At 46.1% G+C, this 25,660-nt stretch overlaps 1 protein-coding gene across 5 annotated transcripts in view; it reads left to right on the top strand.

Annotated features, from left to right (window-relative positions):
• Window positions 1–6,998: 6,998 nt before the first annotated feature.
• Window positions 6,999–25,660, top strand: part of DNMT1 (DNA methyltransferase 1) — a 36,719-nt gene continuing 18,057 nt past the window's right edge. Inside the window, exons 1-16 of one of the 5 annotated variants that reach the window (XM_032465594.1) lie at window positions 6,999–7,194; window positions 13,436–13,472; window positions 13,993–14,100; window positions 14,291–14,510; window positions 15,152–15,227; window positions 16,341–16,419; window positions 17,726–17,760; window positions 18,133–18,214; window positions 19,870–19,904; window positions 20,873–20,960; window positions 22,652–22,686; window positions 23,104–23,185; window positions 23,818–23,852; window positions 24,161–24,209; window positions 24,303–24,383; window positions 24,459–24,568. In XM_032465594.1, coding sequence (XP_032321485.1) covers window positions 7,016–7,194; window positions 13,436–13,472; window positions 13,993–14,100; window positions 14,291–14,510; window positions 15,152–15,227; window positions 16,341–16,419; window positions 17,726–17,760; window positions 18,133–18,214; window positions 19,870–19,904; window positions 20,873–20,960; window positions 22,652–22,686; window positions 23,104–23,185; window positions 23,818–23,852; window positions 24,161–24,209; window positions 24,303–24,383; window positions 24,459–24,568 — 1,331 coding nt within the window. In that variant the 5' untranslated portion in view covers window positions 6,999–7,015. Of the gene's footprint in view, window positions 7,195–7,372; window positions 7,746–8,811; window positions 8,830–13,435; window positions 13,473–13,992; window positions 14,101–14,290; window positions 14,511–15,148; window positions 15,228–16,340; window positions 16,420–17,725; window positions 17,761–18,132; window positions 18,215–19,869; window positions 19,905–20,872; window positions 20,961–22,651; window positions 22,687–23,103; window positions 23,186–23,817; window positions 23,853–24,160; window positions 24,210–24,302; window positions 24,384–24,458; window positions 24,569–25,660 lie in introns of those variants that run through there. The other 4 variants (XM_032465593.1, XM_032465595.1, XM_032465597.1 and 1 more) reach the window with 4 other exon arrangements.

Raw genomic sequence — 25,660 nt, 5'->3', positions numbered from 1 at the left:
AAAAAGAGGTTGCCTGTCTTTTTTTTTTTTTACTTAATTCTATGTATGTCATAGATACAAGTCCTTGGTTGGTGGACATGTCTATGGCTTGTCTTTTTGGTGATATCTTTTGATGAACAAATTCATTTTAATACAGCGTAACATATTTTTCTTTATGATTAACATGCTTTGTGTCCCGTTAAAGAAACATTTGCCTACTCCAAAGTCACAGTGATGTTCTATGTCTTATTTTAAGAGCTTTCTTGACTCTGCTTTTCCATTTAGATCTGGGAGATGGCTGAAGTTTTGTATATGGTATGAGGTAGGGATCAAGGTTCCCTTTCTTCCATAGGGTTATCCAGTGGGTCCAGCACCATTGACTGACAAGACTATCCTTTCACCAATGCTCTGCCAGTTTTTGTTTGACATAAATAATACAGCCATATAGTCCAGCATTCCAAAAGGGCAAAAAGACATGCAGAAAAATTCCTCCTTCTGCTTTCAGCTCCTAAGTAACATTCTTTATGTCCAGGAATTTATCCATTTGTTTAATTCCCAAGATTTTATATATATAAATGTAAGTGTACACACACACACACACACACACACACACACATATATATGTAAGTATACATACTTGCTTCCACCCCTTCCCCCCTTTTTCACATGAACAGTAGCACACTATACATTCTGTTCTACATCTTGCTTTTTTTCCCCCACTTACAGATAGGAACTGACCTCTAGCTATTATGTATAAAAACATCCTTTTGTTTTTTGATGTGGGGGTTGTCATTGTATGAACGGAATATAGTTCCTTTAGCTCATCCCCACTGATGGGGAACTAGGTTCTTTCCAGTTATTTTGCTACAGACAAGGCTCAGTGAATAGTTGGTCCACTTCTCCTTTTGCACATGTATATGAGGCTATTTTAGGAGAAATTCCTGGCAGTAGAATAGCAGAATAAAAGGGTGTGTGCATTTCTTATTTTGATGGCTATTTGCAGAATAAGCATTTAATGTAGGGGGAGAGGCATCACACCCTCACCCACATAGAGCTCTGGGAGTCTTTGTTTTGTGTCAACAACACCCTGGGCATTTTGCTAGGTGCTGGTATCGAGCTATCACCCCCAAATGTATGATTACCAGCTGAGAAAAAGCTTAGAAAGGAAAGAGCTATGTTCTCAGAACCTATCAGATACCTGATAGTATTGGGGGAGGTTAGGAAAGGCCCCTTGAAGGAGTTGATGGGTGAGTCAAAACAGGAAGAATGAACAGAGATTCTTCAAGCAGGAGAAGTAGACACATGGAACAACAGGCCTTTCGAAGGTAAAGGAACAGCAAGTGCAAAAACCTTTCAATCATTACCTATGGCTGAATAACAAAAAGCCCCACAGTCCAGTGCCTTAGAATACCACCACCCATGTTATTATCTCACAACGGTTTCTGTGGGATGGGAATTTGGGAGCAGCGAAATGAACAGTTCCAGCCTGAGACGTCTCATGAGTCACAGTCAGATATTGGCTGGGGCTACCATCATCTGAAAGCTTGACTGGGGCTGGAGGAGACACTTCCAAAGCAGCTCACTCACACTGCTGACAAACGGAGCCCTTTTCCCATGGGCTTCCCCACAGGGCTGATCGAGCATCCTCACAACGTGGTGGCTGGCTTCCCCCATGGGAACAAGGTGGTGCTGTGATGGCTTTGATGATCTAGCCTCAGGAATCCTGCATCTTCACTTCCACCATATTTTCTTGGCCACACAGGCTGGCCCTGACTCACTGTGGGAGAGGATTCTAGAAAGGCATGACTACTGAGGGGCAAGGAATGTTGGAGGGCCCTCTTGGAGGCTGGCTACCACAGCTCTTAGGCAGGAACGGGCAGGGAGTATCCAGGATGCAGCTCAGCTGGGCGAGCAAAAAGGATGAGTGGCAAAAGCTGAGGTGGGCAGGTCTAGGCCTGTGGGGGTTGGGTTTACCCTAAGAGCATTGAGAAGCCATTTGGATGCTTTCAATGGGGTCGGGAGGGGGTGACATGGTGAGATCTGCTTTCTGAGAAGATCCTTCCCACTTCCTTGTGGAGAACATGTAATGAGAGGGCTGAGTGGCAGCCCAGGAAGGAGGCCAGGCAGGCATCAAAGAAAGAGGAGAGGATGACCTGAGCTGGGGCGGTGGCCCTGGAGGGGCAGATCAGCTAACTGACTCAAGGGCTGTTTGAAGGAAAACCCCGCCGGGCTTGGCAGCAAGCCTTCTTTGATTCCAAAACAGAAAGCTGTCAGCCTGCTCAAGGGTCTGAGCAGGCGGGTCTGCCCAGCACACTCCAGAGTTGGTTTCCCCAGATTCAATTCCTGGTCGCTTAAGCCTAGAGAGAGAGCCTGTGAGGCCTGTCCTGGTGGTCTTCCTGCCTGGCCTGAGAGTGGCAAAGTGTCCTTGTTGAACCCTTGAGTGTTGCTGCCACCGCCTGGGGCCTCTGCAGGGCTGGTCCCAAGTGAGAGCTCAGGGGCAGTGACTAATTCCCCAGCATGTGGCGTGACTCAGCTCTGGCCTTCTGACTGACCGTGGCTCAGGACACATGGCCGTCCCTCCGCCAGCCTTTGCTTTGGGCTGCCCAACCTTGGCTGGACAGACACCCAGACCCTCCTGACCTCTGAAGTATGCCCCCCCCCCCCAGTCTCCAAATGGTCTTCTCTCTCCTGGCCTCTGGAGAGTGGCCCTTCAGCTGGAGGCAGGAGTGTGGCCTGGGAAAGAGGGAGCTGGGGCCTGACACATCTCGTGAGGGATTTGTGAACCCTACTAAGTGGCGGAGACGGTAGATGCCCAGAAGAGCTGACCTGCCTTGCTCTGGAAGTTCCAGTTGCTCCTCTTAAAGGATGAGCCCATGTTTCGTTGGGAAATGGGTCCCTGGTTCAGCCAGTCACTCTGGAGGCTCCTGGAAGCCATCAATATCCCTTCCCCATGACCTCTTACTGCTGACATCTTACTGGTCATGTAAGTCGAGAGAAGCTGGTGATTCAGGGACTATAGACAGACCTGGGTTTGCAGCTTGAGTTGATGGGTGCCTCAGTTTCCCTGTCTGTGAAATGGAAATCACGTTGTTGTAGGGGAGACAAGAGCTCTATACTTTGTATCAGGCATCTCCCATGTGTGACCTCTCATGTCCTACAGATTTATCTAACCAATACTCGGATTCCTACTGAGTGAGCCCTTGGAGGGTCAGTGGAGAAAGGCAGACTACCAGGTCTTTGCAGGGGTCAGCACACTAAGGCTCATGGGCTAAATCTGGCCTGCTGGGTTTTTGTAAATAAAGTTTTATTGGAACACAGCCATATCTAGTCACCTGCGTAGTGTCTATGGCTGTCTTCATGCCTTGTCGGCCGAGTTGAGTCGTTGTGACAGAACATGTGGCCCACAAAACCTAAAATATTTACTCTCTGATCTTGTATAGAAAAACTTTCTGACCCCTGCTCTGCTCTAGTGGAACAAAAAGACTATGATAGACACAAACAAGAGTCTGTGACAGTGATAAATGCTCTGAAGCAACAGAAGAGTAGGATAGAGTGGCTGGGGGTGAGGGGTTGCTTCCAGGCGGTTCCAGGGGAAGCCTCTGGGTAGCAGCAACATTTGAGCTGTATGAATCTCCCAGAAGAGCAGGCTGGGCAGAAGTGACAGCAAAGGCAAAGGCCCTGGGGCACTTAAGAGTCGGAAAGACTGAAAGTGGGTCAATGAAGCTGAAGCTTATTGATGGGGGGAGGGAGGTGAGCTGCATCCAGACAGGAACCTATAAATGGAGTTAAATGCTTACATTTTACTTCAAGGGCAATGGGAAGTTCTGGAAGATTTGAGTGGGAAAGAAAAGGGCGTTAGAAAATTTTAACACCTTCTGTGGGTGGGCGGGTGTAGCTCAGTGCTAGTGTGCATGCTTAGCGTGCACGAGGTCCTGGGTTTGATCCCCAGTACCTCCACTAAAAAATAATAAATAATCCTAATTACCACCCCCCAAACCTTTAAAATAAATAAATAAACCTAATTACCTCTCCTCAGGAAAAAATATTTTTAATGCCCTCTGGATGCAGTGGTCTGGGAGATGGGGAAAGAGGCTGCTAGAATAGTCCAGGAGAGCCATAATGGCAGTCTGGGTTGGGGTGGCAGCCCAGTGGATAAGCAGAAAGACCTGGGTGTATTTCAGAGGAAGAACCGACAGATTACTCACCTGCTGCATGTGAGGGGAGGGAAGGAATTAGAGATGGTGCCTGGCTTTTTGCCTCTGAGTAACTTGAGAGCAGATCAGCTGGGCTAGAAGCCCAGTGTAGGTCCCAACTTGCTGGGGGCCCTTGAACATATCTATGTATCTGAACCCTTGCTCCATCTGTAAAATGGGTCAAATCCTCCCTTGGTAAAAGAAGTAGGAAGAGAAGCTACCTGAGAGGGAGCCTCCAATAAGTGCAGCTGCTTTCCTGAGAGCTGAGGCCCCTGAACAGCAGATCTGCTCATCTCTCTCCCCTCCCTCCCCTGTCCTGTGAGCGTCCCTCTTCCTAAGGTGGGTTAGGGACCCAGATACTGGCTTCTGATAAGTCTACAGGTCCTGAGCCTCACTCTGGTGAAATAGTCTTCTATTTGCCACCTCTTGTCTGCCCTTCCTCCTTAGTGTAGTTCCCCCAGTGCTGTCCCTGGGCCTCCTGGGTGCCTGACAGCTGGCCAACCCAGGGGTCACTGTTTTACATGCAGGATCTGGAGTTAAAAACACTTGGATTCATGGATCCTGCTGCTACTGAACCTATGATCTTGGGTAAGCAGCCTCTGAGCCAGACTTCTTTGTGACAGATATCCTAGGCCATGGGAAATAGGGGTCCTGATACCCTCCCTTTTTGGTAGTCAAGGATTAAATTAAACTACTCCTAAAGTGCCTGGTACAGTAAGTACATAGTGCTGATTAAATATTAAATTAATAGCTATTAATTTTATTCCTAATATTTCAGTCCTCCTGGATCCTGCTCTGTGTGTGTAACTCATAGCAACCAGAGGGTCTCTGGTCCATTTCTGGCCAGAAGCTCTCCACCACCTGTTGGAGGAAACTAGTTTATGTGTGTCTACAAACACATTCACTTATAAATTTTTTAGTACAACTTGTAAATCCATTCTGATGCTTTTTCTTTTTCTTTATTCCTTTTTTTGGGGGAAGGTAATTAAGTTTTTTTAAACTGTTGATAGCATTTAAGTTTTTATTTATTTTAATTGAGGAACTGGGGATTGAACCCAGGACCTTGTGCATGCTAGGCATGCATTCTACCACTGAGCTATACCTTCCCCTTGATGCTTTTTTTGTTGTGGCAGATAAAATACTTAAAAAAAAAAAAACCAAACCCTTTACCTTATTAATGGTTTATTTCTTCTTTATTGTGGTTAAAAACACATAGCATGTACCATCGTAACCATTTTTAAATGTGCAGTATAGTAGTGTTAACTACATGCACTTTGTTGCGGAGATCTCTGAAACTTTTCATCCCCTAAAACTGAAACTCTATTCCCATTGAACATCTCCCCTCCTACTCCACCCCCCAGCCCCTGGTAACTCCTGTTGTTCTTTTGTAAGAGGTGATTAAATTAGATACCTCAAATAAGTGGAATCACGCAGTGTCTGTCTTCGTGACTGGCTTATTTCACTTAGCATAATGACCTCAAGGTTCACCCAGGTTATCACAAAAGGGCAGGATTTCCTTTTTTAAGGCTGAGTAATCCGTTGTATGTATATGGCACACTTGCCTTATCCATTCATCTATACATGGACATTTGGGCTGCTTCCACCTCTTGGCTATTATAAATAATGCTGCTATGAAGACGAGTGTGCAAATATCTCTTCCAGATCCCATTTTCTATTGTTTTGAATACATACCCAGAAATGGGATTGCCACATCATATGATAATTCTGTTGTTAATTTTTTGGGGAAACTTCACACTTTGCTATAGCAGCTGCACTATTCTAAATCCCTACCAACAGTTCATATAGGTCCTAATCTCCACGTTGTCGCTAATACTTTGTTTTGTTTTGATAGTGACCATCCTAATGTGTGTGAGGGGATCTCATTGTGGTTTTGATTTGCATTTCCCTGATTAGTCATGTTGAACATCTTTTCATGTTTGTCCATCTTGTGTGTCTTTTATGGAACTGTCTATTCAAATCTTTTGCCTTTTTATTAAATCGAGTTGTCTTTTTGTTGAGTGGTAGGAGTTCTTTATGTATTTTGGATATTAAGCCCTTATCAGATACACAAACATTTTCTCCCATCCTATTGGTTGCATTTTCACTTTGATTCCTTTGCTGTGCATATGTTTACTTGAATGTAGTCCCATCTATTTTAGCTTTTGTGGCCTGTGCTTTGGTGTCATATCCAAGAAATCATTGCCAAGTACAATGTTGTGAAGCTGTTCCCACCACCCCAGCCACAGCCACAGCCACAGCCACAGACACACACACATTTTCTTCTAGGAGTTCTGTAGTTTTAGGTCTAGACTTATGCCTTTAATCCATTTGAGTTAACTCTATATAAGGTGTAAGGTAAAGGTCCACTTTCATTCTTTTGCATGTAGGTATCCAATTTTCCCAGCACCATTTGAAGACACTATTCTTTGCCGAAGTTCCGGTGCTTCTTTCAACACACAGGCTGTGGAAGTGGCCCAGGTCTCCTATGAGCTCCTTTTCACAAATGAGGAAACAGACTGATTCCAAATGACCTGCCCAGGGTTAGCAAATAGGTGGAGGTGGGATTGGAATTGAGGACTTGAACTCTAGAGCCCTCACGCTAGAACCACCTGGAGATGCTCCGGATTTTACTCCTAGCCTGCGGGGAAAGAATGAATGAATGAATGTCTCAGGCAAGGCTCCCAGCAGAGGCGCTTGGACAAGCCCACTGCTCAGCGCGGGGGTGCGCGTCTGCCTCGCGCATGCGCAACCCCTGCGCACAGCCGGCTCCACTGCGTCTGCCCACACATGGTACGGCCTCTCTCCGTGTGGTACGTCCCGCCTTCCCCCACGCCCGGGCCTGGATGGTACGCGCCGCCTCCGCTCGCCGCCCCTCCCCATCGGTTTCCGCGCGAAAAGCCAGGGTTGCCTGTGCTGCTGCTGCCTCTGCTGCACCTTCTAAGATGCCCGCCCGTACCGCCCCGGCCCGGGTGCCTGCGCTGGCCTCCCGGGCCTTCTCATTGCCTGACGATGTCCGCAGGCGGTAGGTGCCTCGGGGGACCGCGAACCTGGGGGGGAGGCACGGCGCTGGGGTGGGGGGTCGCTTCCCCTCGGGGTTGCCCGTGGCCGCCGCTGACAGACGGGCGCGCATGCGTGGGATGGCGCGGCGCGCGGCGGCAGTTGGCGCGGGCAGGGTGGCACTTCCGGTCGCGCGCGCCCCTGGCCGTTTGGCGCCAAAATGGGCCGAGGGCCCTCACAGCTCCCTGGTGACTAGAAACTTGGGGTCTCTTCTGACCTCAGTTAGAGCAAGCTTTGGGTTTGCCTCCGGGATCCCCTTCCCCGAGCAGCTGCGGGCCCGGCCCTTGCCGCCAGTCTGGTCGCGCAGGAAGTGGGCAGCCCGCGGCCTCAGGATACCCCTCAGCCCGGGCACTTCGGCCTCCACTTCCGGTGCCCGGTTTGCTGGGGGGGCTGTCGGGCCGATCTGGTCCCTGGGGGTGTCTTGGGGGGCCCCCTCGGTGCCCCCACACCACACATCCCGATGGCAGCCTTCAGAGACCGACGTCGCCGGTTGGGGCCCGGGCGCGGCCGTCTCAGGTTTGCGAGCCCCATTTTCCTGGGGAGCTCCCTCCACCTCCTCACACAGCTAGGGAAGTTGCATTCTGGAAGGAACTCAATGTGCAGTGAGGGCTGGGACTCGGGCAGCGTGAAAGCTGAGTGGTTTCTTTATAGTAAATCTGTGTCTATGAGCCTGGGCATCAGGGAACCCTTGCTAGGGAAAACAGGCTGCAGTTTCCGGGGGGGGGGGGTCGTGAAGGGGCAGCAGTTAATGTCGGGGACTGGCTACAGCTATTCTGTGCACATGGGTCAGCGGGAAGACCCACACCCCCTCCACCCCTTGTTCGCGAAGGGCTATTTCACTCCTGGAAACTTGCAAACCTCTCTTGGAACACTAGTCACAGTAACCTTGACCATCCCGAAAAGAACACTTCCAACCAGATTTGTGAACCCAGTTTTGCCATTTCCCTATTTCCTTGTGCTTGTTTCCCATAACTGTGCCGGGCCAGTTCTGATCTGGGATTTTAGGGGTAGATTGTATGTGCTGGGGGTATTTGAGTCTCCCTACCAGGTGGCAGACCACTTCTTAATCACAATTGGAGGTTGGTGTGCCTTGCTGAAGCATCACTATCTATCTTCCCAAGATATAACATGACTTAAAATGGAAATTGAGTAATGAAAATACCTGGCTTCATTGTAGACTTAATACAGAGAAGTTTGAGCCCAGCCTTCCTTACTTTGGTGAGAATGTACCTCCACTGACTCGTTTATGACCTTGGCTAAGTGTCATAAACAGGTTACATCTGTGGACGAGGAATTGTTAACATGGGCATTAAACTGGTATTGGATTCATTGAGAATATGCCTGGTACATAGAGGGCCACGTGTTAGCATTGTTATTGACTAAGCTAGCTTGCTTTTTTCAGTTCTGCTAATTGTATAAAACACTTTACATTATCTCATTTAATCCTCAAGTGTTCTCAAGAGTTGTTGCCACAGGAGTTCACTGCGAGGAAGCAAGGATTCCTGCTGAGGTCTGCTTCTTGCCAAAACCTTTCCCTTCAGCTAGGGGTTTTATTGGGCCAGAGCAAGTGTTTTGTTTGGCTGAATTTGAATGTTCTTAGGTGAGTGTTACAATCCACCATTCACCCTAGGTTCCATATTACTTTGAACTAGAATTGCCTACTGTAGATATGGAGTTTGGGGTTTCTGCCTCAGACCATTGACATTGTCAGCTTACATGACCCTCTCAATGGCTCTTCTTAAATTTTGAATATCCGCATACAAAATACACAAACATGGTATTCAATACTCCCTTATACCTTCTTGTGAATGGAGGTATAGCTCTTCTTGATTCATGAAAATTAAAAGTATAATCCATAATGAGTTACCTGAGTCAAGTAGAATACTCTAGGAACAAAATTTAGGCCTGTCCTCACTCAGAAATCTTGTCACTTACGCTAACTTGTGTTTATATAACAGCTTGTTTTAAAACTCATGTACAATTACATTAGGTATGTAATGATACTGGAAAGTATTTTCAATGTTTGAGTTTTTAAGTCTTAACTCTTGAAGTATTTTATATTTTACATCCTAAGTCTTCTAAAAATCATGGCTTTCAGGACAAGCCACATATTTTCCACTTGCTTTTTCTTACTCTGTCTAAGCCACCATCTTTTGTCTAGGAAAAGCAGTAGTCTCCCATTTTTGTTTCGGTTGCCACTCAGGTCTGTTTTCTATAAGTGGAAACTGATCCTCTTATGGCATAAGTTAGATCCAAAGGTTGTCCTGCCCCATACACTGCCTGATGCACTTGGCCTGAAGTCCAGGATCCCCATCCACTTGGCCTGACTCATCTTGTGCTCTTTTCCTCATAAGCCACACAGGCTGCCTTTTAGGTTCTCAGGGTCTGAGACCTTGCAGAGCAACCAGTGTGAGGCTAGGCTCCACCTACCGTCTCTCCATGCTGGCTACCGTCTGTAAGACTGCTCAGAAAGACAGTCCCTGTTCCCCACGACAAGAAGAGTGCTGAATTCTGTCAGGGCGTCCTGCATGCTGCCTTTGCAGCTCCGGAGTTGATGCTGATTTGTTGTCTGAGCATGTTTGCTACATTTATTGTGTCTGCAGCTGGGTGTCCAGTTGACCATCGAGTAATTGTATGCCAGACTTGCTCCTTCAGTGAAGCTTGGATTTATATATTCATTCTAGTCCCCTCCTTGCACAACTGATTTAGTCTTTGTAACTATGATAAATTTCTCATCGGCAGGCCACTCTTGATTAGATTAGGCTGTCTTGAAGTTCTTAACTAGTTCCATGGCTCCTGAATAGGTAGGAATGGAGGTCAAACCGACCTTTTCTAGTTCTCTCCTGCAGTAGGATTCTAGAGGTGCAGATTACTGGGATTCAAATCCCACCCTACCACTTGCCAGCTGTATGACTAAGTTGTCTAACCTCCTGGTGCTTTATCTATAAAATGGGATGGAGGTGCCCACTCCACAGGGGCATCGTGAGCACTAGGCTGATAGATGTTAACGTGGTAGGAAACCTTCACAGAAACCTTCACAGATCAGCTGTGTGTTTCATTTCCATGAAGGGGGGGTCTAATTTAAAGTACCAACATGCAGGTGTGACACTAAGGCAGATATTAATATAGCAGACAGATAATAATATAACAGTGTACACCTGCTTATTCCAACTGTCCTTTTTGCCTGGCTTCTTGTAAAGTGGTCTAGGCTTGCTATTTTTGCTGCCACCTGATTCAAGTCGTTGGCAGAATTCAGTTCTTTGTGCGGTTATAAGACTGAGGTCCCTCTTCTCTTGCTGGCTGTAAGATGAGGGCCATTCCCAACTTCTGGAGGTGATGGCATCCTTTGGCTCATGGGCACCTTCCTCCCTCTTTAAAACCACCAAAGCCAGTTCTCACATCACATCTGTAGTCACATCTCTTGAGATGCAGCTGGCAAGTTTCTCTGCTCTTAGGATTTAAGTGATTTGACTAGGCCTACCTGGGTAATCCAAGATTACCTCCCCCACTTCAAGGGCTGTCACCTTAATCACATCTGCAAAGTCCCTTTTACCATGTAAAGTAACATAGTCACAGGTCCTGGGGAATTAGAGTGTGGACATCTTTGGGGTGTCCATTATCCTTCCTACCACAAGTACTACCTCTGGTAGCTCTACCCACCCACCATGCAGCCAGTTATAAGGGGCAGAGTTCACGGAGCTTTGTAGCTCCTCCAGCGTGTTCCCAGCTCCTGCTGCTAAACTATATTACAGACCAGCATTTCTAGTTTAGGATGTTAGAGTAATTTAACACATTATCTCTTCCTATCTAATCTATACTGTGTATTTCTGCCAGATTTTTTTTCCCCTAAAGCATGACTGATATCTTAGATTCTTCTTCCCCCATGACTCTTTCAGTGGTTTGTTAAGTGTGTAGCAGAATCAAGTGGTTTTTATCCTGATATTGCTGACCTCCCTCCAAGTGGCATCCAGCCTCCTCTCTCTGGACTTGCCTTTCTTACCCTGTGTGTCAGCCCGACCTGTGGGTTTCTTGGGTGTACTCTGAGCCAGCGCCCCTGCTGGGCTGCTCCCTCTGCCCAGTTCCCATTGAGCTCTCAGCTTCCCTGGATCCCTCCTTTCTGATGCTGTTTATACCCTTTCTCTTCAGAAGCCTCAGATCTGAACTGTATTCACCTTAATGATTGTTTATGTATAAAATCTTATCCCCTTTAAATAACTGCTCTGGGGGAAGCAGCAAGGAATGAATCATGGGAAGGGGGCTAAGGTTTTCTTTTATAACGTGGCTGCTGTTCTCTGTGACTACTCTACCTGGTCCTTCAGGTCTGCTTCTAATTCTGGCTGTGAACATAATGCACATGTGAGCTGGTGTCGCTGGTTTCCCTGGGGAAGGGATGGACTCTCTAGTGAAAGCCTGGGTGTCAGGAGAGGCACGCTGGCCAGCCTTCTTCATGCCGCACCTCTGGCTCCTCGGTGCCTGTCCTGGGCTCCAACCTTCCACTCTGGGGCCAAGCAGGTACAATCCAATCTTCACAGGGCAAGACATTTTAGATATTCTGAAGATTTCTTTGTTTCTCTCTGCGGGGCTAAATATCCCACTTCATAGGACAAGTTCAAAGAATTCAGACCCACAGATCTGTCTCCTGCCCAGATGTCGGATTTGTCAGCACTCCGGGAAAGGGCACTTGGGTAGCCTTCAGTCTGTTGAGCATTGTTCTTGACATCTGAGGGAAGCTGGCCGAGGTAGGAGCTGTGTCCTGCCACAGTTCTGTGAGCCGAGTGACTGAAGTCAGATAGATGTATTGCTCCTGCAGCAGCGTGTGCACCTCTGGCTGTGGGTCCCGAGTTCTGTAGATGTCCTCGTCCCAGGCTCTTCCAGGACCCAGATTACTTTGAGGGTATAGTGACTTTTGCCTTGAAAGGGCTCCATGTGCTTCTAGAAAGCTTGATTCTGAATCTTGAGTGTGAGTTACACAATATATAACACACAGTATATTACCACTGCATCTGTAGGCTGCTAAGTCTTTTCTATAGGAAGACCTTTCCTGACCATCCTGCAAGTCAGGAGTCCCTGCCTGGTAATGCCTACATCCGATCACTCAGCTCGTTGTCTGGCATAGTCTGCACCCACAGATGGGAGCTATGGTTGAAGCTAGGAGCAGGGTCCACGTGCACTTGGAATAGCTACTGTATGTCATCAGTCCAGCAAAGCTTGTTGCTCAGATTCCTGGCTGTGCTGCTCACACTTGTCCTCTGGGAACGCCAGCCTGGAATAGCTCTGCTCCTGCCCTTGGGACTTGTAATAACCAAGTACCTACCCAGTCTGGGTGCTGGAGGGTAGGATCCACAGATGGTGGAAGCCTGGTCCCTGCCCAGGGTACTTTCCCTCTGCTGACAGACGCTTGCCCAGCTGGTTAGACCTGTTCTCACCCCACTGCCCACAGTCGGCACCCAGGCCAGGAACATCAGCCTCTCCACTTTCCTCAGTGTCTTCTATTCTTGTTCCTTTATTCTTTTTGTTCCCTTCCCCCCAAAAGTGGCAAGACACTAATCTTCAATAATCAAATCAGACTATGACTTTCCAGCTAAACTCATGACAGTTCTGCACTCCTAAATGATTAGGTACAAACATTTGGAAGGATGAGTTTTTGGGTGAGGTACCAGCCAACTTCCTAACTTCCAACCTCTGTGTGTGGGCACCACCCCCTGCTGCCCCAGATGCCTTGACTCCTCCATTTCATATATTCCTCATCAGAATGCTGGCCTTTGGGAATGTTAGTTGGCTGTTCCCCACAGCATCCTGTGGCCCTGGTCTACTCATTCTGACCCCTGTACACCTTTCTATGGGATCTTGTCAGGTCCAGCTGGAGGAAGACCAGCTGTAGGTCACTTAACTTGGGAAGGACCCCAACTGTGTGACCTGCTTCTCCTTTCCCAGTGCCTTTTTAAAGTAACATTCCGTTATAGAATTCCTATATCATCTCTTAACCGTCATCAGAAAAACACCCCCCAAAAGGGGGACCTCATTCAGTTTGCCAGTGACTGAACATGTAGGCATTATGGTAGGGCATTCTGGACGTTGGGTGGGGTGGGGGGAACCATTTTATTTTCCTAACATTGATGTTAAACTTGTTTCCAGAGTTCTTTAAAGCTGTGGTATTCTTATAGTTAAACAACACTGAGTAACAAGTGTTTTTTTTCTTCCCCCAGGCTCAAAGATTTGGAAAGAGATAGTTTAACAGAAAAGGTAATCTCCACCTTAAAATTTATTATCAAATGTGACTATTTGACAGATAATTTGTAGCTCATAAAAACAAGTTTAAGTGGAATTGACTTTTCCCTAAAGTTTTAAGGATAGCTTGGATATTTTTGTTTAGTGTGCTGTACTAATACGCTTTTATTGGTGGGCTTTTTGTAACTCATTGACGAGTTTCCCAGTCTAGGTTTCATACCATCATCTGGATTCTAAGTTGTCCTGATCACATTGTTTTTCACAGATACGGTTTTGTTCTAATATACCATTATGTATCTGTTTCACCTAGTTACCAATCTTCCATTTTTCAACCACTCTGGACATGGTGTGATGTGATCCTAATGGAAACATCACGAACATGTCTTGTGAATATTTAGTCTTCTTGGCCGACTCAACATTGCCTGCTATTCAGTCATTGTTATGTGACAAGGCAGTGTAACTATTTGTGTATTAGTCCATTAATTAATAATAGCTTGGGAGTATGGGGGCTTCTAAACCTATATCCTTCCCTTAGGAATGTGTGAAGGAGAAATTAAATCTCTTGCATGAATTTCTGCGGACAGAAATAAAGAATCAGTTATGTGATTTGGAAACCAAATTACATAAAGAAGAATTATCAGAGGTAAGTCCTCAACATCCCAGCGTCTAGAAAACGTCTCCTCCCATGAAACTTGCCTGTAACCAGGGAGGCTGAATAATCCCAACTCTCCTTGTTACATGCGTTTCCTTTATAACTATCCGGTATTTCCGTATTCTCTCTGTTGGCACTTGTTTACATTCACTGCTACTTAAATTATCCTTTCCTGCTGTAGGAGGGCTACCTGGCTAAAGTCAAATCCCTTTTAAATAAAGATTTGTCCTTGGAGAACGGAGCTCATACTTTGAGTCGGGAAGTGAACGGATGTCTAGAAAACGGGAGCCAGACAAATAGTGAGAACCGCAGAGTGGAAATGGCAGAGGAAAACAAGTCCCCCAAACCTGTTTCCAAACTTTGCATGCCTCGGAGAAGCAAGTCCGATGGAGAAACGAAGTGTAAGAGCACTTGACTCACTTGACCTTGATGGCGACTGGTACCACCTAAGGGGGCAGTTAGACTTGGAGTCATAGGTCTCCCCACCCGGGGTAGTACTTCTGTTTCTTGTGTCTACTTCTGACTAGCCTACGTGTGCACTTTAAACTTCGTCTTTGACCAAGTTATAGAGCATTAGATCCCCAAACATGGCTGAATTTATGAGGTATAAGATACCAGGAGCTCCTGATACTTACTACTTCTGAGTTTATGCCTGTTGAAGCTAAAATGTTTATTCTTAGATTCCTTCCCAGTTTGCAGTCAGAGTAACTCTTTTGGAATTTTTAAAAAATAAGAGCATGGGACTTGAACTCAGGTCAGGTTCTTGGCCACTTCATCTTTTGACAGTGTAAGCAGAGGTTCTGTTTCCTTGTCTGTTTCGGGGTTGGGCCCCTCATGTAAGAGCTTGTGTTAAGTGGCTCGGCAAACTGGCAGGTGCTGATTGCTGGCTTTATCAAGATGGTGGTTGCTTAGAATAAGAAGGGAAGGATACTTAATCCTCAGAACCTGGTCTCAGCACCAGCTTGGTAATGCTGAAGAACTGTACCTTCGCTGTGCACTGTTTTATTCATAGTGGCTTTTTTGTTTTTTTTCCTTGAAGCAGCCGAAGTCGCATCTAGCCCCAGGATTACAAGGCAAACTACCAGGCAGACCACCATCACATCTCATTTTGCAAGGGGGTTAGTATATAATGAATGGATTGCCCCCTTTTTAGGGGCCAACTGTCTTTTGGTAACACAGGTGGAATTAGTAGGCTGTAACTTAGTAATTCTGACTTCCACATTGCATGGATTTTCATTTTGAAATTGTGTTCATTAGACATTCATGAGCAACATTCCTGAAGACCTCGTTCATTTTTATTCTTAACATAGGAAACTTCAAATATATACACAAAATTACCAAGGATCGTAAAATGAACCCCTGAGAATCTACCACTCGTGTCAACAGTTAACAGCTCCTGGCTATCATTTCATCTGTACCCCTATATGGTCCAACTGAATTATTCTAAATGGAATACATCCATATACACCCATGTCCCCTCAGTGGGGTTGCTTTGAAACAAATCAGGCTTGTCATCTTATCCATAAATAATTCATTATATTTCTAGATGACAAGGTCTCTTTCTCTTTGACAAGTCTTTATGCATATTTTGCTATAATTTTTAACATTTAAACAAAACTATGATTTCATGCCTTACAAAGTATAACAATTCCTTACTACCAAAAATATAGCAGTGTTCACAGTTCCCATGTGTAACAGTTTGGTTGATTTGTTTCTCAAGCCTTTCAAGTTACAGGTTTCTTACTTTCTTGCCATTTATTTAAAGACTATGTCATTTGTCTAATAGTTTCTAGATCTGGCTGACCGTACCATTATGGTGGTTAATGTGTTCCCTTGTCTCCAGTTTCCTGTAAACTGGTAGTTAGGTCTAGAGGCTTGACCAGATTTCAGCCTTATTTTTTGAGACTTTATTGACAATGGGAGGCTGACCAGCAGAGGCATGTAATGTCTCTTCAGTGATGCCAGCAGCCATTGATCAAAGCCTCAATCCATGATCTCTTAGAGTTTGCAAAATGGTGATATTCCAAACCTGTCACTCAAAGAAACATTAAGCTTGAAGCCTCTTTAACATCCTTGCCAGAAGGCCTTCTCCTTGGAGGGAAGAGGGTATCCAGGCCCTAAATCTTTCCTACCAGAGGGTACTTTTGGTGGGGAGGAGTGTCAGTTTTTTCATGCCCACTGAAGGTCTAGGGTTTGGATGAGCTAACAATTGGCTTTACTGTGTGTGACAGCCCTGCCAAACGGAAACCCGAGGAAGACCCCGAGAGAGCAAAATCAGATGATTCTGTCGATGAAGAAGAGAAAGACCAGGTAGGGCTGACGTTATGTATTTTTGGTACACTTGCTGGTAATTGTGAATTTATGCTGGGTCTGTCTAAATGGGCTTGACGTGACTGAGAAGGTTTTAGAACATATCCCTGGTCCGGGGGCAGCACAGAGTGTATTGTGGTTAGACTGTAGGGCTCAGCAGACCCATAACTTCAGTCTGTTCTCTCCTGTCTGCCTTCTTGTCTCTGTCAAGATTTATGACAGTCAAACCAGCAGATGTGATGTGTTTAAAGCATTTACTTCTAATGTCAGATAAGCTCCTTTCCCACATCCAATTTCTCTGTAAAAGCAGAGAATTGTCATGTTGTTACATGTATTGTAATAATGCTGCCTAGACTTTTTAGGTTAGAAAACTAGTGACTTGCTAAAGGCATACAATATAGAAAGTGTCACTCCAGCACTGTCTTATGTGACTTGAGGGGTGAACCTGGATAATACCAGATAGTCACACACTATCTATTTCAGTTCTGCCCCAGGATTAGCTGTGTAAGTTGGGAAGTCTGTAGGTTTACAAGTGGGTAGTAAATGCCTTCTTACTAAAGATGAGTATCCATGGTTTGCTCTAAGGGAGGCTTTCTCAACCAAGGCATTGACTTTTGGGGCTAGGTAATCTCTGCCGTAGGAGTCAGTCCTGTGCATTGTAGAGTGTTCCTAGCAGCATCTCGACTTCTACTCACTAGAAGCCAGTAGCATTCCCCCCTCCCCTCCCATCTGTGACAGCCAAAACGCCTTCAGATATTCCCAGATGTCCCTTGGGAGGCAAAATTGCCCTGAGTGAGAAGCACTGGACTCAAGGCTACCAGTATCGCTGAGGTAGACTTGACATCCTATTGTGAGACACGCCCATTCTCCTGTTCTTGGAAATTAGATGTCACCATTCATGATCTTTATTCACATGCTGTAGTTAGGTTTAGTCAGACTACCCACTCACAGGTGGTAAACCGAGACAAACAGCTTGTCCAAGTCACATGGCCAAGTCCCCTGTCTCGTGGGAAAACATATCACAGGTGAAAGCAAGCTGACTATCATATCAAGTCTGTATTTACAAATGTACCAGTTTTAGAGTTGTTTCCTGTACTCTAACCTATGGAGGGCTTGCATACGCCTCTCTTTCGTTTTGTGGGTGGTGGGACATCCATCCCAGACTGACCGTTGCCTGGATCTTCCCCAAATCCAGACTATGTCCCCTCCCCTGTTTTTAATCATATGAAATACTTTGACTCATGCTCTTTGATTTGATCTTCTCTTGAAATGAATATTCTTTTTCTCTTCCCTTCTCTCCACATAGGAGGAAAAGAGACGTAGAGTTACATCCAGAGAACCGTAAGAATTATATTCCTTTTTGTCCTGTGCACTATGTAATCTTGACTACTGAAATTACTTCTCTGAAATGTTTTAAAAGAACTTTATAGTGAGTTGCTAGGGTGACCATAGACAACTACAGGATGCTGAATTTGGGGTTGAGTTATTAATCTTTTGATTCAGGTAGAATTCTCATTGCAGAGAATGAATTGAGGACAACTGGTGGTTGTTATCAGAACCAGATCTAAAGGTCATTAAATGTTAAAGTAGTATGTGCTTTCAGGGCTCCTGATCCAAAGATTGATTTTTGGGGTAGGAAAGAAGACCTTGTGAAAACTCCTCAGGGAGGAGTGCACGAGAGTCATCCTTGGGATGTGTTATTTTGCTTGACAGAGTTGCTGGACCACTCCCTGCAGAAGAACCGGAAAGAGTAAGACCAGGAACACACATGGAAGGAGAAGAAAGAGATGATAAAGTAAAGCCTGGTCACTTCCAAGTTTGTCACTTTCACCTTAATCTGAGTCCCCATTTGGTTCCAGGAAGGGGGTCAGGGAGCAGGGAGCATGTAAGAACAGGATGACTTTCACTAATGATCAAAATGACCTTGACCTTGGACTAAAATGCTCTTCAGACTCATTTTTCTGCTGGTTCTCTATGTGGTAGGTGGGTCATGTGGCTTTAGTGATAGTAAGTACATCAGCGGTAGGCCTGGAGGTCAGCCAGACCTCTGCTGCTTCATCAGCCCGTCAGAGCTTTAGTCTGTCTCTTCACCTACCTGCCTACCTGTCTCTTACTCATGAGGTTTTTGGGACGATCTCATTTTTCAGACACATGAGGTGCTAAAATTCTGTAGCATTGTCAAGATACACAGTTGCATTCTTGTTTATTTTTTAGGGGAGAGGTAATTAGGTTTATTTTTTATTCTTAGAGGAGGTACTGGGGATTGAACCTAGGACCTTGTGTATGCTAAGCATGTGATGTGCTCTACTACTTGAGCTGTACCCTCCCGTGCTGAAGTTGCATTCTTAACTGAGGTCAGACCAGTTCTTTCCCTAGACCTCCAGCTCCATTTGTAAAATGAGTTTAAGGTTCTATGAAATACAGATGTACCACCGAACCCCCTTGAGGCAGAGCATAGGAGAAGGAATTGGGGGTCTGATACTAGAAGCTTTACCATTCTATGACACTGCCCCCTGTGCCAAAGGAATGACATGGGGCGGTAACAGGTGGAATATCAAGTCCCCTTTGGTTTTGTTAAGACATTGATTAGAAGTTTCTTAGAAACTCAAGTAGGGGGTGTGTGCCCTTATTGAGAGTCTGAAAGGATGGATATCTGTTATTTTGTTCTAATGGGATAATCCACTAAGATGTATGATCTCTATTGAACCATTTGGTACTTGAATCTAGTCTTTTTTTTTTAGTTGAAGTGTAGTCAGTTTACAGTGTTGTGTCAGTTTGAATCTGGTCTTTAATTGATCACTTCCCTGCCCTGATCCTAGTTAGAATTAGCAGCAGTTACAGTTGGGACACATGTTGGCATTATTTGAGAACAAGCAGTTCTAGTGGGCTAGCTCAACCGTCCTCCAAAGAAGGATCTTTGGGCCAGATTGAAATCCCTCGTCTGTGGCCAGACAACCAGGATCTCTTCTTACAGTGGGAATGTCTGCAGTGTACTTCTCTTAATATCACCAACCTTTGTGATCGCCTTACAAAATGTGTGGCTCTCTGGAGAAGTTGTTTAGCTCTCTAAATTCAGGTTCAAAATGATTTGTTTTCTGTGTTTGAGATGGGGCTCTTGTCCAGATTGGGTCACTTCTACTTCATTCCTTTATTATAGAGTCCTAGTTTTGATATAATTGTTATTATCTAGGAGGTTGTCAACACTTAATCATGACAGGTGATAGTATTTTAGCCCCAAATTTCTCTTAAACAGCAGGGTCTAAGAGTTCTTTAATTTCCTGCCTTACCCCACCAAAAAAATTTTGCTGTGTTGAAAGAAAACCTTTACTCTCAACTAGCCTGTAAGATCAGTTTAGGTATTTTATTTCCGTAAAACTCCTTAGTTGAAAGATCAAAATCAAATGGGGAAAAATTAACTCCTTTTTTTGTTTTCCCTCTCCCCCCACTTAGGAAGAAAAGAGACTCAGAAGTCAAACCAAAGAACTGTAAGTATAGTTAACATGCCTTTGTACTTTGATTGTGAAACGTAATTGCTAAAATAAGTGTTCTGGTAAAAATAGTAGATTGGACAGAGCATTAAGTACATGATGAGAACATGGAATGTGTGGGTGACTTCTGCTTGTGGAAGGTCAGACCACTTCAGTGGTGGCCGAGGTCAGCTGAGATTTAGCTGACCAGCTGACCTTGACCCCAGGCCCTTCCTCAGTGGTACTCATACAGCAAGCATTTTGTCAGGTGGTGGTTAAAGGGCATTAAATGAGCAGCTCTGTCTCTTCCCATAGCTGTGAAGACGCCGTGTAACAAACTGCCCCAAAGCTCAGTGGTTTACGACAGTAAGTGTTTTTGAGCTTACATATCTGCGGCTCAGTGGCCGTCAGCTGATCTTGGCCAGACTAACCTGCTTTGGCCCCAGGACTTGGCCGGTCTGGGTGTGCTCTTGTGGCAGTAGCAGCTCAGGAGGGCAGACGTGGAAAGGAGCCTCTGACGTGCAATGGGCTGAAGATGTTGAGACCGGGCCTGGGTCCAGGGTGGGCAGAACCCCTGAACCGAGTGGCAGGGCCCTGGCAGAAGGAGAGGTGAAGATACCACACGTGCACTCAGCTTTCCACAGTCACTGGTGCAGACCGCACCTCAGGCCAGCTCTTGAACCTGCCCGGAAATCCACCTCAGGCAGATTCCCATCAGGTTACAAGAAATCAGTGGAGCCTTGTTGTCTTGTTTGTTTTAAACTACTGTGTACCTCGACAACACTCACATGAGGTGTTGATGGCACTCTTAGATCATAAGTTCTGAAGTGATAAATGCCTTTTGCAGTGAAGACTTGCCCTTCAGCTGAGAAAGGTGACCCCTGCTCTAACTCTGGGGAGGAGACCATGTAAACCCTCACTGGGGCTACCCTGCCCCGAAATGGAATCAGGCTCCCTGAGCTGACTGTGTGTTTGTTCTGTGGCAGAACACCGAAACAGAGGCCTAAGGAGGAGCCAGACCGAGATGCGAGGCCCGGGGGAGCTCAGGCTGAAGTGACTGAAGGAGAAGACAAAGTAAAGACCCTTATCACTTCACTGTACCTGACCCTTATGTTCCCAGTTGGTGGGGAGAAATGGCAGCGGATGGGGCTCTGGGTTCAAATCCAGCCCTGCCTACCCATGGGGTGGCCCCAGGCAGGATACTTACCCCTCTCCTAGAGGGGTGGTTGTCACTGCGTGTCAGCGCCTGACATGTGATGTGTTCAGTTGTCTGTCATAACGGTGGCAAGGGCCCACATTGCCTTGACTGAGATGTGTGTGGACCCAGCTTCCCTTGAGAGCTTTTGCACAGAGAAGGCTTGGCGTGTCACCCCAGACATGTGTGTCATCGTGCTGGTGCTGCTTCACCCGTCAGTCTCCTGAGTTCTGAGTCTCACTCCTCCCACCCCGTCAGCTTCTCCAGTTCAGCTAAGTGAACACATTTAAACCCTGAAACCTTGTACATTGGCCCGTAGAAGTACAGGGCTGCAAGGTTATCCGCAGGGCTGTCCGGCTACCTGAACTCCGGGGGAGGGGCTCTGTCTGCAGAGGGCCACAGCACAGGAATCCTAAGCCCCTTAGCACTTGGGCCCTGGGTAAGACAAGCCAAACTGGGGTAGTCCCAGGATTGCCTCTGGTTTTCTGACATCTGGAGAGCAGAGCCTGAGGTCAGACTGGCTGGGTCGTGAGCACCCTCACTTCCGACCTGGTTGGCAGTAGGCGCTCCTTCTCATTCTATGGCATATGATCCACATATGGTGTTGCCTCCAGTTTGTTCTGACATCTTACTGTCTCTCACCTCTTCTGTCTGGCTATTCATTACCTTACTGTCAGCACTTGCCTGAGATCCCTTCAGATCTAGAGATCTTAGTGGTGTTGCAAAGTACCTATTCTTCTCAGACAGCAACTGGCAGGAACTTGAGATCACACAGCCAGCGCTTTTGCCTCACAGTGGAAAAGGACAGATCAAACATTTGACTTTGCCTAATGTTAACTGTTCTTCTGTTTTAATCTATTTGTACATTTCTTGCTTTATACATTTGTTGCTTTATGAAGATGAGCTGAACTTATCAGAAAGGTACTTTTTTCTGTGTGGGCTCAGCCATTTTTTAATGAGTTGGTGACCAAGCTGGGAATTCCTACTTCTGTTTCTTTCCCATACTAGATTCCGAAGTTTTGTCACCCCGACCCAACTCCTGCTGTCCCAATGCCTGTCTGTGTGACATCTTCACCCCTGACAGAGCTGTAGGCGTTTTAGCTGGCATAAACAAAATGGCTGTAATACTTTTTACGTTGAACTATCGTAGGACAGGGGTTGGTAAACTATGGTCCGCGGACCAAATCTGGCCCTCTGCCCGCTTTTGTAAAGTTTTATTGGAACGCAGCCATGCCTTTTCACTTACGCATTGTTTCTGGCTGCTCTTATATTACAGTGGCAGAGTTGAGTAGCTGTGACAATAGGTCTTGTGGCTTGTAAATCTGAAAATGTTTATTTTTTGGCCCTTTACGGGAAGTTTGCCAACTCCTGGTCAACTCTTTTTAGGTGTTAGGAAACTGAGTTAAAATTTCTGAAGCCTCATCTCTATCCTGCAGACCTGCTCAGATTTTCCTGTTCTCTCCTTCCACGGTGCTGCAATCCTTAACTAATACTGTACGGTTTTGTCTTGCTCTTGCTCAGAAACTAATTTTCCCCCTTTTATTTCTCTACCCACACTTTCTTCTCTCAGGATGAAAGGAGGCACAGAAGTCAACCCAGAGATCTGTAAGTAGTTAATGCTTGTGCTTTTGTGCTGTGCTTTGTGTAATTTAAATTACTGGGCCCTGTCCTTACCTCTCACCCTTTGCCACATGGGTAGCATTCCCATCACTGCAGTCACACGTCTCTTAGCTTCTAGCACCTGCATCAGGACCCCCGTCTGAGGGATCACATGGGGCTTCTGAAGGCCTTGTTTCAGGATTACAAGTTAGTAGCAGGCCTTCAGAGCCACTGTGTCGAGAGCTTTCTCTTTTGGTTGGGAAGAAAGTATCTGTTTGCCAGACCTATTCTAAATATTTTGCTTTTCTATAGGGAGACGTTAGTTTGTCATTTTTAGTGTAAATTGGAAATATAGTTTCTTTTTTTTTTTTTTAAGCTCTTTTTCTTTTAAGCTAACATTTGGCTTATTTGTTTATCCAACAGAGCTAGCAAACGGAGACCTGAAGAAAAAGAATCTGAAAGAGGAAAACCACAAGTTCCTGATGAGAAAGATGAGGATGAAAAGGTGAGGCCTTGTTTTTCAATTCTGTTTCATGTATCCCATTGGCTGGAATATGTTAAAGTGACTTTTTAACAAATTAACTTTTTCATGTGGAAACATGCAGATGTACCCCAAAATGAACAGGATAGGGTAATGAACCTTCACATTCTCGTTAACTTCCAGTGATCAGCCTGTGGCCAGGCACGCATCAGCCCAGCCGTACTCGTTCTCCTCCTTACCCTCCCCCACCCTGATGAACGAATCTCAGAAGTGCTACTGAAATACTTACAGAAATGCTCCTAAAAGGAGAGAAATCTCTTTTAAATACCACAATTACCATCATCATAACACAATGATACCAAAATCTAATCTGTTCAAGTTTCCCTGGTGGTCTCCACTGTGTCTCTTACAGTTTGATTCAGGACCCAAACAAGTCTATACAAAATACTTGGTTGCTGTTTGTCCTAAATGTGTCACCTGCAGTTTTACCCCTGTCCTCTTACTTGCAATTTGTGGAAATAACAGCTTACCTGTAGCCTTCCTGCCTCTGACTAGATTTGTGGTAACTACTTACATAAGATCCTTAACTGTGAAGCATTATCCAGTTGTAAAATGCTTTTTTTTTTAACCTTCACTCTTTTGTTTTCTCATTTTAGGAGGAGAAGAGACGCAAAACTACATCCAAAGAACCGTAAGAACTTGTTTTATCTTTATGCAAAGCAGATCATAACATTAAAACGGTTGTTCTAGGAAGAACGATTAAGGGGTTTTTAGTTAATTCCTAGAGCAACCTCAGCTTTGTCTGACCAAGCGTGAGAGCAGGACTGAGACTCTCCAGTCCGGCCGGGTGAGGCAGGTCCCTTCCGTGTGGTAGAAACACACTTAGGACCTCACACCTTGCCCCTTACGTGGCAGCTGTTGCTCATCTGTGTCTGCTGAATCAGGCAGACTCTGATATGTTCTGAAATGACTAAAAAGCATCTTGTGCTTTGTTCTCAGATCTGAGAAAAAAACGGCTCGAACCAAAACAGCAGTCACGTCCTCCAAGGTAAATGTACTTCTGGGAACAAAACCGGTTGTAACACTAGTGGGGTTGCTCGGGGCTGGCTTTCTGAGTGTCATTTATGTTCATGCCCTACAGACCGATCCTTTAAAGTGCGTTCAGTGTGGCCAGTACCTGGATGACCCTGAACTAAAATATGAACAGCATCCCCCTGATGCAGTAAGTTCCAGCTCTGTATTCAGCCTTACTTTTCCTGTCTCCTGCGCCTCTACTCAATTGTCCAATGTCTCTCAGGTGGAAGAGATACAGTTGTTGACAAATGAGAGATTGTCCATCTTCGACGCCAATGAATCTGGCTTTGAGAGTTATGAGGCTCTTCCCCAACACAAACTGACCTGCTTCAGGTACCTGATGTTTCATCTTTGTTGTAACAGGGCACTTCCCTGAAGACACAAGTTCTTAGTATCCTAGTAAAGTTTTTAGAACTTAACCTATAATGTTTCTTAAGCTGCTAATACTTCGTGGGTAAGGACCACAAGGCTGGTAGATGTATAGTAGTAGATCTTTGCTGGGTTTCATTGTTAAAACCTACATGTGAAATCTTGAGTAGATATGCATCTTGCAGGGCCAGCTGTGTGCCTGGCACTGCACTCGGTGGTACAGAGATAGCACCTCAGGCCCCGGGTTTCGTGGAGGTGGAACAAAAGTTATGCCTGTCAGGTAGTAACAACTATGACACGTCAAAAGCATGGGGAGCAGAGAGTGGGTGGGAGAAAGAGTTGTTTGAAGTTGAGGGGGATGAGACTTGAGCCAAGGCCTCAGTGGCATGAGAACAAACTGAAAAGTGGTAAGGGAAGGACATCCAGGAGGAGGGAACAGCAAGCAGAGGCTCGGAGGTGGGCGTGTTGCCTGTGGAAGGGCAGGTGACAGGTGTGGCTGGAGTAGAGGGAGCAGTGGGGTGAGTGGTGGGGGATGTGGTCAAGGAGTGCGGGCCCGGGGAGGGGCTGGACCTTGCAGGGTTCACAGGCTGTGGCAGTGATGCTGGAGTTTTCTGAGTGGAGGTCCATGGCATCTGGACTGTGCCCTTGGCAAGGTTCAGACAAGGCTGTGAGTAAGCAGAGTCCCTGTGCTCTCCAGCCCCCTTTGTTCTGTTCTTTCCTCCTCCCTGGAGGTACAGTTACTCTCAGGCTTCGCTTTGTTTCTTTGTAGGAAATGGTTTGGCTCCAGGACCAGCCCAGGTCTCCTCTCCAGTTCTTGGCACATACTTTCCTCCCCCTGGACAAGAGTAGTGGGGGCAGGTGGATCACCTGTTGTGAGCCTCAGGTGGAATCGTTTCTGGGCAGGCTTCCTGACACTGCTGCCCTATAGTGGGCTGGGGGGCTCTGCACCCTGGGAGGAAACCCCAGTGTGTTTCTTCTGCAGCTGTCTGTACGCTCCCTGTGCTGGGTGGTGTCTCCCACTCCACAGTCAGGACCCTGATCCACAGTGGGATGCTG

Source organism: Camelus ferus, chromosome 22, assembly GCF_009834535.1.
Source record: "Camelus ferus isolate YT-003-E chromosome 22, BCGSAC_Cfer_1.0, whole genome shotgun sequence".
In the NCBI taxonomy this organism is placed as follows: domain Eukaryota; kingdom Metazoa; phylum Chordata; class Mammalia; order Artiodactyla; family Camelidae; genus Camelus; species Camelus ferus.
This window is presented reverse-complemented; position numbering and strand designations above follow the sequence as displayed.